This window comes from Dendroctonus ponderosae, unplaced genomic scaffold, assembly GCF_020466585.1.
Source record: "Dendroctonus ponderosae isolate FM_Combo_2020 unplaced genomic scaffold, Dpon_F_20191213v2 Dpon_F_20191213_6, whole genome shotgun sequence".
Lineage (NCBI taxonomy): Eukaryota > Metazoa > Arthropoda > Insecta > Coleoptera > Curculionidae > Dendroctonus > Dendroctonus ponderosae.
Window position 1 is genome coordinate 10880103 of NW_026018814.1, and position 14415 is coordinate 10894517.

The 14415-nt window shown below is 31.9% G+C and overlaps 1 protein-coding gene across 8 annotated transcripts in view; it reads left to right on the forward strand.

The window, feature by feature from the left end:
- The window catches only part of LOC109545133 (protein MTSS 1), a 103869-nt gene that overhangs the window by 52159 nt on the left and 37295 nt on the right, over positions 1 to 14415 (forward strand). For all 8 annotated transcript variants that reach the window (XM_048667384.1, XM_019915634.2, XM_048667383.1 and 5 more), the window contains 2 exons: positions 10933 to 10994; positions 11441 to 11514. In XM_048667384.1, coding sequence (XP_048523341.1) covers positions 10933 to 10994; positions 11441 to 11514 — 136 coding nt within the window. The remainder of the gene's footprint in view (positions 1 to 10932; positions 10995 to 11440; positions 11515 to 14415) is intronic.

The window sequence follows — 14415 nt, forward strand, 5'->3', positions numbered from 1 at the left end:
GTTTTATTCAATACATTTTGAGCTGAAACAACGCTGAAAGTAAATCTGTTACTTCACTACGTTTTGAATTTTATGCATGTTATTTTAGAAGACAAATATATGCAATTTTATATCATTAAATTCGCTGTGATTAGTTTTTTGCAAAGTGAAGCAATATTTAAGGTTGGCACCCCACGAAAAAATATGTAAATTTTTTATTAAAAACAACTTTATTAATGTTCAGATCTTTCAGAAATTTAACCAGTTTATTCAATATTCAATATTTTTTTGCTCTGAATGCGAATTTCTGGAAGATTGTAGAGAAAAAAAGCCATTGATTGTAAATAAAGTGAAATAAATGGCGTCATTGAATGTGTATTTGAAGCTCATTAAGTATGTGTATTATTAATGTTTTTCTTTCATGGCAGATGTTCATAAACCAGACGGAATCAAAAGCTTTTTTCACTGAACTATCACCGTTTTCAGTTATTTACCGTCTAATAACAAAAACTCGAATTTAGGTAACGTGTTTCAGCTAACAGTACTGCGTTACCACATGTGAATGGTTGGCCATCTGTCTTGTGCTTCTTCGCGAATCCGAAAATAATCGATTCCAACCAGTTTGTTTTTAACAGTTACTTAGGTCAAGAAAATGCCCAATTGATGCTTGTAATATGTGGATTTCGGTTTTTTTTTGGCACGGTCTAGTGATTTATTTGACACTCCTAGCCATGTGAAAGGAATCTATAAGTTCTGGTTTGGGATATACATTAAAACGTTAGTGGACCTGAAAATTATTATTAAATTAGTCATTATTATTAAATTAGTCAGGATTTTAGACAAAAACCGAGAAAAATCAGTTAAACGCAATTAATTGATTTTGAACCATTGCTTGAACCTGATTACTTCAAGTTACTTTTGTATTTTCATTTCAGTAATTTTAAGCATGCATTTTAAGGTCCTGGTATCACTAAGTATACTTTGTTTTCAACTAAATCCTCTCAGTTCATCTATTCAATCATGAAAGTTAAAGTTAAATCTTTACAGAAATGAGACTCAGAATAATGTACGAACATTCGACAAAGTCTAAAAAAATGCCTATGATGATGATAGTAAAGCGGTTATGGTGAGATTCAAAAAAGCTATTCTTTAAATTGATTTGCAAGTTTTGTTGTTTGGTCAACGCTGTTTTAATAAATATTAAGCAGTGGTAGATAAAAAATATAAAATTTTACCGGTCTGTTTTATAAGGCATTTGTCACGCTCATGTGAAAACCCTCAGTAACGATTTATTTCATTCCATTAAAGCTTTGTCTTCTCATTGAAACTAACTTTTTTCAATGTAATTCTCACTCACTCGAATATTGACTCAGCTTGATTCCTTTCATGCGAATTGAGACATAAACTAATTTAAGCCGGGCCAATGGTTCTTAGCACTCTAACTATAAATCGACTGGTAACTTTACTGAAAAAGGCACCTAATAGGCAATTACTTGCCATGTTCTGTGACCCAAATAAATCAGAGATTTTTCAATTTATATAGCGTAGGGCGAGAAAATAACTCGCAATTCCAATAACGACTTCCTTTGAGTATCCACGTCGTGTAAAGTGTAGAGATATTAGGGAAGTTGCTAATTGAGCTTGTAGGAGTAATTCTGCTATTGTGGGAGGGTTGGGTATTGATCAGGATTGAATTTCTGGTTGCTTTTCAATAAATGCCCTGGATTATTTAATTATAACACAGCAGTAAATATTTCTTGAACATTGCTGTCAAGAGCTTTTGCGAATTAAACAACAGTTAGTTTTTTTTTCAATTTGTAAAACATTAACTCCGACAACACAGTTGTGGCCTCATTCCACTATTTAGTAGTCTTGAGTCTTTGTGCGTGTAAGGCGTGAATTCGCTCAACTGTTCAACAAATCAAAAAATATATATCTGAATACTCTCTTGAAATGGAAACAGTATCCATCTCGAAATACGGTTGACCTAGTTGGTTAAAATAAGGTAAAATAAGTCATTCATGTATAATTTATATATAACACAATCTGGGTCCATGGATCTGAAGAAACCTGTAATTTATATGTTTCCACTCGGTTTTCTATTACTTTATTTAATTGTTAGGATATGCTTATAAAGGAATTGCAGAGAACAATTGAAATGCATATTTAGTTTGATTTCGTCCTGGATTCCTTATAGATATGCAGAGATAATCTTCATATTACCATGTGGGTGTAGTTGAGAAAGTTTAAAATGTGCTCTTTAAATAGGTACCAGCTTTTGAGTAGAATAATGAACTTCAAAAGTGTGTTTTTATGAATTTGCACATTATAGTTGATATAAGTACAGTTTATTTTTCAGTTAATTGAGTATTAAAAGTTCAATTAATAGAAAGGCACAAAACAATTCCCCTTAAAAAAATAACCGTTGTATCCTCGCTTATATCTGATCAGGCGACAAACGCGTTTTGCATGCAATAGTGATAAAAAATTACAATAATTAATTTTAACTACTCTGACCAGAAAGCGGCTTTTTAAATGTTGCTCATGAGTTTCAACTTTATCTTTAAACAATGACAGCATTTTAAAATCGCATATCCGCAATTGGACGTCGACTAATTGCGCCATTTCGTTAATGAGGGCGTTTTCACATAATTATTTTACCCTCAATTGACCTTAAATGTTTTGCAAAAAACATGTTTTTAAATGCGGATTCTGAATTTGTTGTGAACTTATTAACTGATTGTATGTATACTCAACCTTACGGCAAATGCATCGATAAATTGATATCTAACTAACTCAAAGGAAGCAAAATTCACTGATGGGTTGGAGCTGAAATTGTCTTATTTATACAGGGATTCAAACTTAATCTGCCACATATTATAACAGTAATCTTCGTTACAGAAGAATGCTTTCAAATATGTTTTGTAGGCGTCAGAATGTTGAGAATCAGAATCAAGAGGTACATTTATTGCTGAAAACGAAAAAAATATATTATGTAAAATGGATAATAGTCTGGAAACGCTGACGAACTTATCGAATATCTAAATATGTACGTGAGTTGTTCAATTGGGTAATTCAATCATGTTTCTGGGAAACTGTTAAATTCTGGGCAAATATATTTGTTCAATACACAATAATATGTCATATTATTTAGTGAAATAGGAATATCTACTTCAGTGACTCTTTTGACTGGTTACATCGCTGAAACAATTCGGGGTGATTCACTATTGGCGTCATTCCTTTTAAACGGTTACTGAAGCTTACTTAGAGGATACGTAGTTTAATTATATTATTTTTAAGTTTATTTCTCGTTTTTATTTTTTTCCTTATCTATAAGTTCTTGAATGTGCAATCCGAACGTTGTTATTAATTAACAAGTTAAGACCGCTGAAGCACCCGAACCAGGCATGAACAGCTATTGAAACGTTTCGCTCAGATTTTCTTAGATCTGGGATATTTAACTCCCTAAATTGCCTGAGACCTCCGGTGGGATGACGCCTATCTTCGAATATCGAATCATTTTGTATAGCGATTTTATTTTTATTTTCGCATTTTTAGTCGTCATATTGTTGGTTTTTTAGGCTTCTTGGTTTTCTTGGCAACTGGATTTAGTAGATATCTTTAAACCTAAAGACAAGTTTTTCAAGTCAGGCTTAATCTAGTTGAAACTCTTTGAATTAAGATGTTGTACAACTAATTTCTGTACATTTTATTCAAGTCAGTGGAGCGCGACAAATGAACAAATCATTTTTGTAATCACCTGAACACTTACACATGTCGTTAATTTCCGTTTTGACCTAAAACTCAATATCTTATCAAATAAGCGATTCTTGCTAATCATTGTTGTTTTTATGAAGACAATATCGATGTACTTATATATTTAACTTCTGACTTATCACATCAATTTATCATTTATAAAGTAAACATTGTTTTACCTGAATACTTTTGATCAACAATTATACATGGAACGATCAATAAATAAAACAATTAATATTCAGATTGTTTCAACGAATTTTTTAATATTTTGAGAAAACAAATTGTGCTATTTAGTTTTGCAGTAGCAAATGATATAATCTAACTTGTTGCATGTAAAAATCTACTAAACTGCACCGAGCTACTGAATCAATAGCAGTGGTTTAAACAACTCATTCTGAAATAAACATTACACGCTGAGATCTCTAATATATGTATAAACTATCATCAGATTAAATTGGAAACAGGTACTTAATAATTGCAATTTATTAAACTAATAGAAAGTGTTTAACTAATCGTTTTTAACTGGTAGATATCATGTAACGGCTATCAAATAGTTGTGGAATTATGACTTGAGGGACAATTGGGCAGCAGCTTCAACAAATCATCCACAATTTGCACGTCCTCATAAATCTTTTGGATAATTTTATTTTTATTAGTCGAAATTGGCCAATGCCCCTGTTGCGACGACTCAAATAAAATCGAAAAACAAATTCAGATCGTTCCTTATCTTATTGCTTCAGCTTGAATGCACCCTACATGTCAAGCGAAGAATACGAGATATGTTCCCCTAATAATGTAAACGAATCGATCCTTTGCGCCCATGAAGAAGGTTAGACAAATAATTAAGTATTTTTTACATAGATCTACCCGGGTTTTTAATTCGGACATAATGTTGGAAAATATGTTTCGTTTCAGTTGAAAGTCTAATTTTTTGTCAATGCAAACCCAATTCCACACTTTCCAGATTTTACTAATATTTTCATGTCTGAAATGCCCGAAAATCAATTAGATGGAAACCCAAATTCACATCACAGAAGAGTGTTAGTTCCGCATTCTATAGGTAGTCAAATAAATATTTGAATTAAACACAATTATATTTTAATATTTTTTATACTTAATACATATATAAAAATATATTTTCTTGCAAAATCGGATAAATTCAATTAGTTGATAAAAATCGCTGATCAAAATTGAATTAAGAGAAAGGCGAATAATCTTGCGGCTAACTGTTCATGTAAAATAACACTTTGTGGGTAAGGTAACAGTAACGCTAAAGATTGCTTTTGTCAAAGATTGGCCACGGTTCTTTAGTACGTCTGCTAACAGCTCAATTGCAAAATACTGCATGTTAATCAACAATTTCGCAAATTTAAGTCAAGTGTTTAATTGTTATGTTAGTTGTAAATGAAACCAAATAAAAATACCTTTTAAATAAACCAGATTTAAATACGGTTTGTCACATACTCAGTGAATGTAAAAAAGCAAGCACAAATGAGCTATTCAACCCTATTTAATTATTTCCCTCGAACTCTGCTGAAATAATAATTAAAATAACACTCAAAGATCCTGCTATAAAAGTCGAGAACTAGCTCCCATTAAATTTTTATTTCAATTGGCTTCATATTCGTCTGAGCTCACTCACCGACATCGACAAATTTTACAACCAGTCATTACCGGTAATAAGACCCATTTCATTGCCCATATGCCCATATTGGGCTGCTTACGTTCCTTCTGCAGAGAGTAAACAGTTTTAAATACCATAAAAGCTAATAGGCTCTGAGATACTTAATCCTAGCGTGAGGGTAAGAGATGTGAGATTAAACTTGAGAAGCTTTTGATAGGCGGGAATAAAAAGACCACTAAGAATTATTGACGATTTGAAGGAAAATGAAAGTAGAAATTGCGTTTACGGTCGTTTTGAGGATTGTAATTGAAATGTGTGGTTTACTTTATTCTGAGATTACCTTTTGAATGTTTTTGATTTTGCTAAACAACTTAATTAAAAGAGTTTACACCGTGTCCATTCGATTGAATTTAAATTCAAATAATTTTGTTTCTGTTACTGCGATAATTCTCGTTTGTCTATAGGTACCTACATAATGTTTTGCAATTAGAAAAATTACATCTTGATAAAATACATCTGACACACGAATTAAATGCAAACGATCCAGAACGACGAATGCACTTTTCTCAAACTTTAATGGATGAGTACCATAATTTCTCAAATCATGTTAAAAATATGTTTTCTCAGATATTTTTACAGTAATGGGGCAAGTTAATAGACCAACGGGGGGGATTGCGCAAATCAAATCCTGGGTGGCTGTAAAACCTCTGTAACACACTTAAGATTGTAAAAAATATTTTTCTTAAAAAGAAAATTCACCGAATTTTAATTGAGTTTATTCATTTGTTAAGGGCACAGTATAAAATATATTTGTAATATTTAATGTCGATGCCAGGAACTAGGCTATAAATATGAAAATATGTAAAAAGTTAAATTAACCGTAATAATGTAATAAACGTAAATAATGACAACTCCGACTAACTAATATTTTGCATTAATTTGTATGATTTGTGTTATTCTTAATAATACAATATCTCCCTATGCTGGTCACATTACATGTTCAATTGTTCGAAATTCCTGGCCTTTCAGCCTGTTAAAATGCAATTTCACATCGCTTGTTTCAAAAGCTTCTAGTAAAGAAGCTTTCGGTTCTTCAAGACAAATGTGAATTTTATCTGCTAATGGCTTCAAAACCCAAACGTAGATAATAAGCTAATCCATGTAGAAAATGAGCTTAAATTTAGTGAAAGTCGGGAATTTTGAACATTGCGATACTGAATTTAAGAACACATTTAAGAGGAGGAAAGTTTCTTAAAAAAATTATTTGTGGTCCAATCTAACATATTTTTTATGTCGCTTGAGAAGAACGGCCCTTTGGATTATCATACCCGCAGAGAACACCAGATGTATGTTTGTAATTTTTTTCAACAAAATTGCGCGAAAAGTTGAGACAAATGACTAAAGTCTGGTTGCTTTCACCCACAGGTCGGTTACTTCAATTTGTTGATTAGTTATGGCTGACTTCGGAAAAATGTTATATTTTTTATGGAACCGTGTTACATGCTAATACAAAAAAGTTTGCTGAAATCGGTTGATAAATAAAGATTTTAAGAGTGTCTCACATTGAAATGGCTCACCCTGCCTCAATTGTTCAGTCAGCTTGTGAAATAATTTAGATAAAATGAGATGAGAATTGAAGATAACATGTAAATAAGAAATAATGTCAAAATATGCAACCGAATTTCATATGACCCTGTAAAACATTTAATTAGACGCGTTCCCGATTTTCTGGGATGTTGAATTATCTACTACTGATAAAAATTTATATACCTATCTATATCAAACATTATTAGATATAAGTCATCTGCTTTCTAATTAATTACGTTACTTGGAATCCCATTATGAACTCATTCTACATCATATCTAGGGAATAGTATCGATTTGGAAGCTTTTGCATTATTATTATTCACATTATTTTCATCATTACTCACCGATACACTTATTAACAACGAATTAAGCGCATTACCCTAGTTTGTTCAGGTTTCCCACGCATGCATATGCCTTTATTTATATTCAGCAAGTAAATACGACATCAGTTATGCGGCCTACCTATCTAAACAAACCGAAGTATATTTTAAAAGTAGGTAGTCGACAGCAAGAAAATATAAAAGTGATATGAAAATTACACGCTCCGTATGTTAATAAAAGATTGCCAATGTCCGCTCGCTTGTCGGAAGACTTAATAAGTAATTTTCGATTTGCATTGCTTGACGTTTTGTATTAATTATACCCAAGGATCGGTTTCATTAGCACTATTGATCATTAGTTAAATGATAATGTACGTAAAAGGCTTTAATGTATTAGTTAAAATCCTATCGCTTTGCTTTAGTTTCCCCAATTTAAACTTAAAGTTTCGGTCTACTAGCTGCTTCTATGACTGATATTTAATTATCATATGAATGGAAAGTTGGCACTTTTGACTTATTCAACCAATAATCAATCGCCTTACATCGGATATCAATTAATAAATAAAAATAATTGAGACGTGAAATGTTACTGTTACAAAGAAATGTCCTTTGCGTAAATCGAACGTTGTTTATTTGTTGAGATTCCGTGTCATTTCGCGCCCTGGAAAATGTTCACTTTCATCCACTTGCCCTGTTTGTTTTTTTGAAAATTTTAAAACCATTCAACAACACCAACAAATTCGAGTTTTGAAAAACGATCTGTTGATGCCAATATAAACAGTGCTGGAGTCGAACACATTGAAATGTCTTAAACAATTCGCCATATGTGACACTTGGCTGCTCCATAATCCACCATCTGGCTCTGATTCAAACAAGAATGGCCCGCAAAACTACTCTTTATTAATATCGCAGGATACGGCGGTCTATTTTAAAGTAAAATGTGGTTTTTAAATCGCCTGAAACAGGAGTTTGATTTATATTTCGTTGCACCGGAAATCGGATTTGTATGTGTTCGGTTGAGGAATGATTTTGTTACGTAATTGGCCAACGAATAGTGTTTTACAAATGTTTTGAATCTCTTTCTTGTTTTTTTTTTTAGATTATTCTGTATTCGGTGTTTGCTTTAATTATCAACGTTCTTAGATATTACGTATCGGGACGCATTCATTGAATTTCCTGATAAAGAAAGCCTATAGAACTTTTTACATTCCTCGGACTCTTTAGACCCGCAAAATCCGACTTGTTTAAAGCAAAATTTCAAATTTATGCAAAAGTTTCGATTTTTGTTTGGATATATAATTATTCAAGTTTAAGTTTTGGTGACGATTTGGTTATTTTTTTTAAATTTGATTTGAATGAGTGAAAATGTCATAATGTTTTGAGATTGTTTGTGATTAGTTGAGTTTTTTGTACACTTAAGCCGTTGTGAAAACTTCAACAATTACGAAAACAGCAATGTTCACAAAAGCGTTATTAAAATTGTTTAAAAATTGTGAGTCTGGTAACAAAGCAAGCTTGTCATCGCGTGTTTTATTACGGGTGTTCCAGTTGAATTATCAACTTCCATCAGAGAAAATGTCCTTACAGATTAAATATTCTTTAGATCATGCCTATATTGTTGAACATAAGGAAACAGGGATTCTATTGATGGTTTAAGCAAGTGTGATTTTGTAACCAACTTGTTCGACGCGCTTAAAAAATAAATATAAACTGAGTGTTCCATAAATGTGTTAATACATCAAACGAAAATCAGATACAAAAAGTGTTTTCTAGAATGGTTGTATTTACATAATTAAACGGCATTATCATAAATATGTCTTCCTAGCAAATGGTTCATTTTCGAAACAAAAGCATTTAAAACTTTGTTTAAACAGTTATTGTTTGAATTAAATACAAATGTCTAGTTATCCTTTTGTAATCGATTGCATGTTTTTGTAGACACACAGACACTGCCAACATATAATAAAAAAAAAAATCCAAAAATGGTTTTCGAAAATAACAAAGAGATGACGATATTATTCTTTGACCTGTCTGAAAGATATTGAATACGTTTTACAATTGATCTACAATCTTTGAGAAAAAAATATTGAATTTGGGTTTGTTCGGGTTCGTTTGGTTTAGCTTCGGTTAGTTTGGCTTTGTTTGTTTTACTTTGGGTTAATCAAATTTTATCCTCTGAAGTAAATCAACTTTCTTTTTTTAATTCAAGATTCAAAGATTTGCTGCGAAATGATCTATTAGTAAACCGATCGGAGCCATGGCATACAATGGCTTACTATTGTTCACTTCTGTTTGTTTTACGCTATTACTTGTTCCGTTTCTAAACTAGACTTTTACTGTTTCATGTCATGAAACTATCATGTTAGCTGTTACTGTAAAATGCAAGCTTCAAAGTTCTCAAGGGTTTTTATTTGATCCTATAAACCCATTAAGCCATTTCAAACCACTGACATTATCTTGGTCAAGTCACTTTTACCGTAAATCGTTGAACCTTAACGACACTGTTGTAAAGTTCAATTTCAAGTTGCTGTCTTTGACCTGAAACTGTAGGAAATACATATCTTACATTTTACTAAGGAGAAATTATTCTGATTTTTCTCAGTTTATTGAAATGTCTTATAAGATGCACTTATTGCTGTCCTAGTAGATTCTAATTTTAAATTCATTTTATATAATATCTAAACCAGCTAGTCGCTCCATTTAGCACTGATTAACACACTTTTATACTCGGCTTTATACAACATGTAAATCGACTCCAGGCTTCTAAGGCGTACCATACACTATCAAGTAATTTGGTAATAAGATATAATTTGCTTGCATTTGCGTCACTAAGATGTCACATTATTTCAAGCAGTTTTATATGCGGTACATAAGGACCGCAATTTGAAGAAAACTTGCCATTTTCGAACAATTGCAAAAATTGCTATTTTCTGATGTTTTGTGGTACGTTTCTTGCTAAAAATAAAGTAATTTTTATATAGTGTGTGGGAAGAGTTTAATTTAAGGACCAACAATGTGAAACAATAATCTTTAAAATAAATCTTCTGATTCAACCAAAAACTAATTCTAGGAAGGATTTTTTAAATGTTTTGTAGCCTCCAACAACTGTCCTGTATGTGCACCTTTATTAGCTGTAAAGAAGACATTGGGTCATAATTTCAAGCAGTGTCGGTTAGCGTGAGTTACACACAATCTTTATTTACTTTCCTTCAATTTACACCTTTTGGATCGCGTCCAGAATACTAGATGTTAAAAATAGTATCAGGAATAGTCCAGCTTTTAGGTTCAATGACGGCTCCTTGACTTTTTTCGTTTAAAAATGGAAGCATTTTATCAGTTTAAAAATTTTATAGAAATTACTGAGTACACAATTGGAAGTCGTTTTACTTGATTCCTGTACTTTGTGTTAATTACACGAGTTTTTCTTAGTTACAGACAAGCATTCTTATAAGGAAGCTGGTTTCGAACATTTTGTGCGGCAAAAATGGTCGAATTTGGTGCGGTCATATTTAGCAAACGTGTTATTAAATCATCTAAAACCCGTTTTTTTACAATGTTTCGCGGTCACTTGACTTAAATGTCATTCCTCAAGCCAATCTTAAATCTAATGGAAATTTCGTGTGGTTTAAGGATGAAAAAGCAATGATAAACGTTGTTTTGTTTCAGAATGGCATGCCACTGTGGGAGGATCTTATTGCTAAAGCCACCAAGCTCCATTCCTCATTAAAGTAAGTTAAAAATAGATTACTTTTGCAATGTTTTAATGCAAATATGTAGTCGGAAGAGTTTAGATCATTAACAGCTGGAAAGGTCATCTGCATAATTTGGAAACATGAAAAGTTTTAAGGAAGGGAATGGAAAAGTTATTTTCTATATGGTTTTAATTGATTATTATATATTTTCTTAAAACTGATTACTTTTTGATATATGTATATCAAAGCAGGTGAACTGTTACTTTGGTTTTTCAATTTGCATTTATATATACTACTTGATTTTTTCTTTTAGAACATTAGTTAACATCAAATTGGAAAATAAAAAATTCGAGTTATTTCAAGATAATTTATGTAAAACGTTTAAATTAATCAATTACTAAATTCAAATAAAAAAGAATTAAGTACTTCTTATGCGTGCTTCTAAAATATATAAATTGGAAATAAAAATGTTTCTCTTGCAGAGCTACCATATTGGCAGTTACCGCCTATCTAGAAGCTTTCCAGAAAATTGCCGATTCAGCTACAAATACAAGAGGTTAGTAAAATCCTAGCGTATAACGTATAAATCACTAGTAACTCATTTACTACGAAATTTTATCTCATAAGTAACTTATTTTCGTATTTGATGTATTTACTTCATTGTGCGATCGACTTATATTTAACTTGTTAATTATATTCGACTGTATATTTAAAATATCCTTGCGATAGAAGAAATCGCATGTACGTTCGTTTGGTGAATCGAGAAATATTTTGTGCATTTCGTACGTTTTTCGACATTCCAGTATTCAGAGCGTTTCAGTCTTTTACCGAATTAATAAATAATTGGCAAGAATTTCATAATACCCAACAATTGTTTAAACAAACTATGAATGAAACACAATTGAGACGAATCATTTTTGTTGTTGTTAATTTTGAAAATTTATTTATTTGTAGAAGTAACGTGTAAAATCTCTATTAATAATTGATGTATTATTTTAGAAACGTGTGTGCTTAAACCGCTGACTGCAAACTTTGCACTTGCGAAAACTCGACTTTCTGCTATTCTAAAATAGTTAATTATTATTCGACTAGAAATAGGTTGTCCCCAGCGAAAGATAATCCTCGTTATGTAACAAAAAGTGCAAAAAATTGGCTTTGATGCAGGTCATTAATTTTAAAACTCTATCCGTAATGAAAACTCGAATGAAAAGCATGATAGCTGCTTATCGGTTGAAAAGCTCTCTTTAGTTATGCTCTGATTCGCTTGGATCCATCTTATTAATACTTCCAAGTTATTAATGAGATTATATCAGGATTTTAAAGATGTACTTTCAATAGTTCAGTTACGCTGCATGAATATCATTTCATGAAAAGCCCGAAGCTCTATTGAGCAATCATTGCACGACAATTCATTGGCAATGTAAAGGTGCTGAAATCTACATTTTCTGCGATAATTGAAAAATTTAAGTAAATGCCACTCAGACAATGGTTTAGGATTGTTGAAATTATCAACATTCAATGTTATCCCATAGGAGAAGCAAGGACGTTCTTTAAGTTTCATTACTTTCTGTTTGGTGTGGAGACTAAAATAACCCAATGTGTAGTTTGAATTGCGTTGAATTAGCGGTAAATGTTAAAGTTTAGCGATTTTTATAGTATTCATTTAAGGGGTCTTAGAGCAAAGACCATTTAGTAGTCTTCATTTCTACGGTCTCTTAAAGCCATCTAAGGGGGTTAATGCCCTCCAAATAACCCGGATACTTTGGAGCATCCCCCCTGGGCCCCCGATGTGGGTCAATCGATTCAGAACGCTGACTTTCGAGGTTTAGAGAATACTTTCTTGCAAATTTACCCAGGAAGTTCCTTCATTTAAGTGCTGTTTGTACTGCGGAATAAATGGCCTACTTCAGAAGTAAACTGCAGTATTGCAGCTGAAATGAAAACTTTTCCATCCTTGGAATTTATTTCGTTTTTGTCCACATGCCTTTTATTTAAGTAAATGCCAGCTATGACCGAACACTGTAGGACGCTCAAGCTCCTGAAAACCCTCTGGAAGGGAAAAAGTTGTGGAATATTGTTCAGAGCTCTCTAAATCTACTTTTACATCACTGTTTTTAAAAGCATTCGTGATGGAGCTAGTTAAGAAAGCCCATGAAATATAGTCCCAATGGAGCGATTTAACATTTCACACTAATCTCGTTTCCTGAATTTCCGGGAGTCGTGTATTTTGCGAATTTCCGGTTTTCCAATTTTCTAAGGAAGATCATGCTTTTACTCTTCAGCTTGCCTTAACGCATAATGTATTTCGATTAGGCATTTTTAAAGAAAATTTTTACCTATAAATGAGTATTTTACTAGTATGAAAGTAAAATCTCTTCTTGCGAAATATTTATATTTAGTTTTAGTAGATTTATCAAATGTAATTAGGTAAGCTAAAGAAACTGAAATCTTTATAGCTCTAATCGCATTCTTCTACTCGTGTCACTAGCAGTTGCCCTCCGCAATAGTAAAAAAACTCCAGATATAAACATACGCACATTTTTCAATGTAAAGCACTTTCAAGTCTGCAAACAGCTACGTTTTAGCTGTTAATTTACATAACAAGAACTTTCAAAAATGTTACCAGTCGAAGATTGTGTCTGACGATTTCGGGAAAACTTTTCAGCAATGTCTGCTTTGTTTCCATATTCGCACAGTTTCAAAGAGTAGAAAATATTTCATAAAACAATCCTTACTTTGTACTCAATTTAGATCTTTAAAGGGTTCGGAAATGTCACAAGGTATGTTTTCATCAAGTTTCGTTTGAGAACGCTTAGTCTTTTAAAATTTTGCTTCTGATGCTTAAACGGCGTTATTTAGTTCCTATTTTATACACAGAAAGCTCAAAAACGTTTTGTACAGAGAAACGACTGAAATAGTTGTTAAAATGATATTTACCTTAAAAAATATCGGCTTCAGTTTTTATAGCTAAAGCGAAGCTCATTAGCAAGCAATGATTGATTTTTATTTTGGAATTAATCTAATTAAAGTGTAATTAAATTTACAAAATAAAACTTCTATTTCTCAATACCGATTATGTTTGCTATAAATTAACGACAATTTCCTTATTTTTAATTCAATTTGTGTTAAATAATTCATAATACTTTCATTGTCTCGTATTCATTGCAACCACAACGCAACTTTAGATTACCAATGTTTTTGAGTCTCTAAAGTATGGTTCGAGCCAATAATAGATTTAGACGATATCCCTGAATGTTACGTCAATATTAAAGAGGGTTATTGCTCTATTTATTTTATGGCATTATTAAAGTTCACGTATAGACCACAATAAGTTGTTTAAAATGCGATCGTGATCGTATCTACAAAATGTTTTGCGATCAATATTTGAAACTGAATTTTCAGTTTAAAAAAATACAATTTGTCCACATGGTTTTTAAGTGAGAAATATTTAATTCTT